This window comes from Camellia sinensis, chromosome 8 (genome assembly GCF_055761805.1).
Source record: "Camellia sinensis isolate YWXY chromosome 8, ASM5576180v1, whole genome shotgun sequence".
Classification (NCBI taxonomy): Eukaryota; Viridiplantae; Streptophyta; class Magnoliopsida; order Ericales; family Theaceae; genus Camellia; species Camellia sinensis.
In genome coordinates, this window is record NC_138968.1 from 199,250,663 (window position 1) to 199,253,853 (window position 3,191).

The window sequence follows — 3,191 nt, forward strand, 5'->3', positions numbered from 1 at the left end:
TTCATAACTAAAAAAGAAAATAGTATAATCTTATACTTTTTGAGTCATAATTAAAAATTTAAAAAAATAAAAAAGTTATAATCAAACAACATATAAGGCATAATCAAGAATCTCATGAGTTATAACTAAAATAAGATCATAACTAATAAAGAAAATTGATTATAAAAAAAATAAAAAATAAAAAAAAATATAATTTAAGGATGCATAACCTAAGGAGTGTGCATAGTAGAATTTCACTCCAATTTTACATAAAAATAACTCAAACATACACTAATTTATATAATTGTGACGTTTTTTGAAATTAAAAACTATCTTGATGGACAGTTCTTTTTAAAAATAAATTGTTCCAATTCAACTAGTAGGTCACTCTCTCTATGACAAATTTTGTAAAAAAATTTCTTTTGAAACTTGAGTTGTATCAAAAAATTTAATTTCTCACATTCTACGTCTCAATTCATTTAACAATTGATAAAATAAAAAATAAGAGCAATATTAGAGATTTTAAAAATTTTATTAAAATTTTTTCAAAGAGAATGTTTGGGAGCTCTAGAGGGTGCTTTAGAGATGGGCTCCACCACGTGATTTGATGTTTTGGCCTATGATTTTGCGTTTTTTTTACTAGAGTTTCAACTCTAGAGCTCTCTATCATTATTGTTTTATCAAATGTCTCAGATATAGGATTCATACAATGTAGGTTCCGTGTGAGTCTCACATGTGTGGGACATTTAATAAAAATTTTAGTAAAATTTTTAGAATTTCTAACGTTTTTGAAAGAGTAATTTAAAAGCTGGAAATGAATTTATTATTATTATTATGGCATTCCTTCCTCTTATCAACTGATAAAATGAACTGAGAGGGGACTCTTCTCACTGGACTGGATTGAGTGGGCCGTCGCGAAGGAATTGGCTGTAGCTCTCTGGGTTTGTCAGTTCTCTCTACTGAAGATTGTTGTTTTGTGTATTTCAATTTTCAAGTTTGTTTTTCATCTCTGCGTTTTGATTTGAGATTGAGATCATCCTTTCAATGTGCTATACATAGATTATTGAGAAAAAGTGTAATTTATGTAACAAATGATATGAATGATTTAATCTGTTGTTGCTTATTGTTTGTGTCATCACTCAATGTTCACCTTAACCTAGAACGACCACTTTCTTCCATTTTATAGTGATGATGTTCTTATTTATTTGTTGACTCAGTGCTAGTGATTCAACAATTTCATCCTATCCTAATATGAAAGCTAGATTCAATGTTGCTGTTATCCAATTTCGTTTCCTATTTTGCATCCCTAAAATCTTCGTCCCCTTAGCCTTTGATTCTCCCTCTCCAAAACCCTAAATTTTGAAGCTTTGCCGGTACTGGACCACTTTTGCCACCACCACTACACCATCCCCATTAGGCGAAACCCTACATGGAAAAGTAGCAATACAAGAGGTTGAAGGCTTCCCAAAGGACTCCACAGATGTTTTGCGAATGTGGGGTTACAATGATGTTGATATATTACAAATATTTCACCGAAGGCCTGCTTTGCGTAAAGTTGGTCTTGCCAACCTTCAATCCAAACTCAACTTACTTAGTGCGTTGGGCCTCAATTGTTTCGGCCTTGTCAAGGTCATTAATTATCGCCCCCACTTGTTCAATTGTCGCATCAATCACTGTTTTGGTGAGCGCCTAGAATTTCTACTAGAATTGTTTGGGTCAAGGGAGGTAGTTGTGAAAGCAATTACACGAAACCCTTCCCTCCTCACCTATGACTTCCATAATAAAATGAAACCCGTCATTGCCACATACAATGAATTAGGTGTTAGTAGGAAGGATTTAATACCAATGCTTCTATCTCGTCCCACCTTAATTCCCCGAACCTCTCTCAATGATGGGAAGTTGGATTACATTCGCAAGACTGGCATCTCCAAGAATTCCAAAATGTACAAATATGTTGTCATCCTGATTGTTATCTTACGCATTGAGACAATCTGTGAAAAGCTGGCAAACTTTGAGAAGTTTGGGTTTTCGGAAGATGAGGTTTTTGGCCTTTTTGGACGTTATCCTCTCATATTAAATCTATCTATTGACAAGGTTCAACGGAATATGACTTTCATATTAGGCACAATGAAACTACCAACCAGCGTGGTCCTTGGTCACCCATTTCTGCTGTTCTGCAATTTGGAAGCTGTGTTAAAGCCACGAGTTCTTCTGGCAAGAAAGATACAAGATATGGCCCTAATTCCACAAATTAAAGGACCTGCAATGTTGAGGGCATTGAGAATAAAAGAGAAGCGGTTTGTTAAGGCATTTGTTAATTGTCACCCAAAAGATGTTGCTTATGAACTGATGAAGTTCTACTCAAGCGCAAAAGATGTCAAACGATTAGCAGAAGCGTCAAAGATTAATGTCCATAAAGGATTCCCATTCTGAACATTTTTGGATACCAGGTTTGGCCGTACAAAACTATTTCTTTCAATTTTTAGGAAATAGGATACTTTTTAATAACAACTTAGTCTTTTTTATTTTATACTAGATGCCTTTTTCGTTATCCATTCCATCATGCTGGAAATAGTATTAACTGTTGTAGTGCATAATGCATTTTACTAATTAAGATTTGTTTCTTCATGAGCATCCTTGTGCCATTTTCTTTGTGAACTTCATGCATATGCAACAAAGTGCCATAAGAAAGCGTACTTATGTATGCACTGGAGTCAACTCCCACCAATTAGCAATGGCATTGTTGCTTTTGCTTCTTTGTCGAGGACTTAGTCCTCCAGCTTGGATTTCACCTTTAGCACAAAGGGGTTAAAAAGTTTATTTATCATCTGAATTATCCATTTAGAAAGAACCATTGAATCTACACATAAACAAACTAAGAAGATCATACCTCATTTGCATGGGCTTCATATATCAGAACTGTCGAATCATCCATGCCAATGGCGATTATGTTATTATTATGAGGATAGAAGGCAACATACGTTGGCACAGGCGGTGGATGGGTGAAAGTCGCCATCGTCTATGTCATTTCAACATTTAGGAAAGGTTAGTTTACTCCAAACAAAATTAAGATTTTTTTAAATGCAACGCAAAAGTACACCTCGATGTGTTTCCCTAGCAATATATATTGGCAATGTAAAAAATCTTTTAAAGTAGTAAGAGGTGTTTACAAGAAGCGTGAGAATGTCTTTCAATAAGGCCCAGGCAGAAAA

At 34.5% G+C, this 3,191-nt stretch overlaps 1 protein-coding gene across 1 annotated transcript; it reads left to right on the top strand.

The window, feature by feature from the left end:
* The first annotated feature begins 673 nt into the window (after window positions 1-673).
* LOC114266088 (uncharacterized) lies at window positions 674-2,857 on the top strand. The gene has a single exon (XM_028206986.2). It carries the CDS (start codon window positions 1,471-1,473, stop codon window positions 2,410-2,412), a length of 942 nt encoding a protein of 313 aa, XP_028062787.2. The 5' UTR covers window positions 674-1,470; the 3' UTR covers window positions 2,413-2,857.
* The last annotated feature ends 334 nt before the right edge of the window (window positions 2,858-3,191 follow it).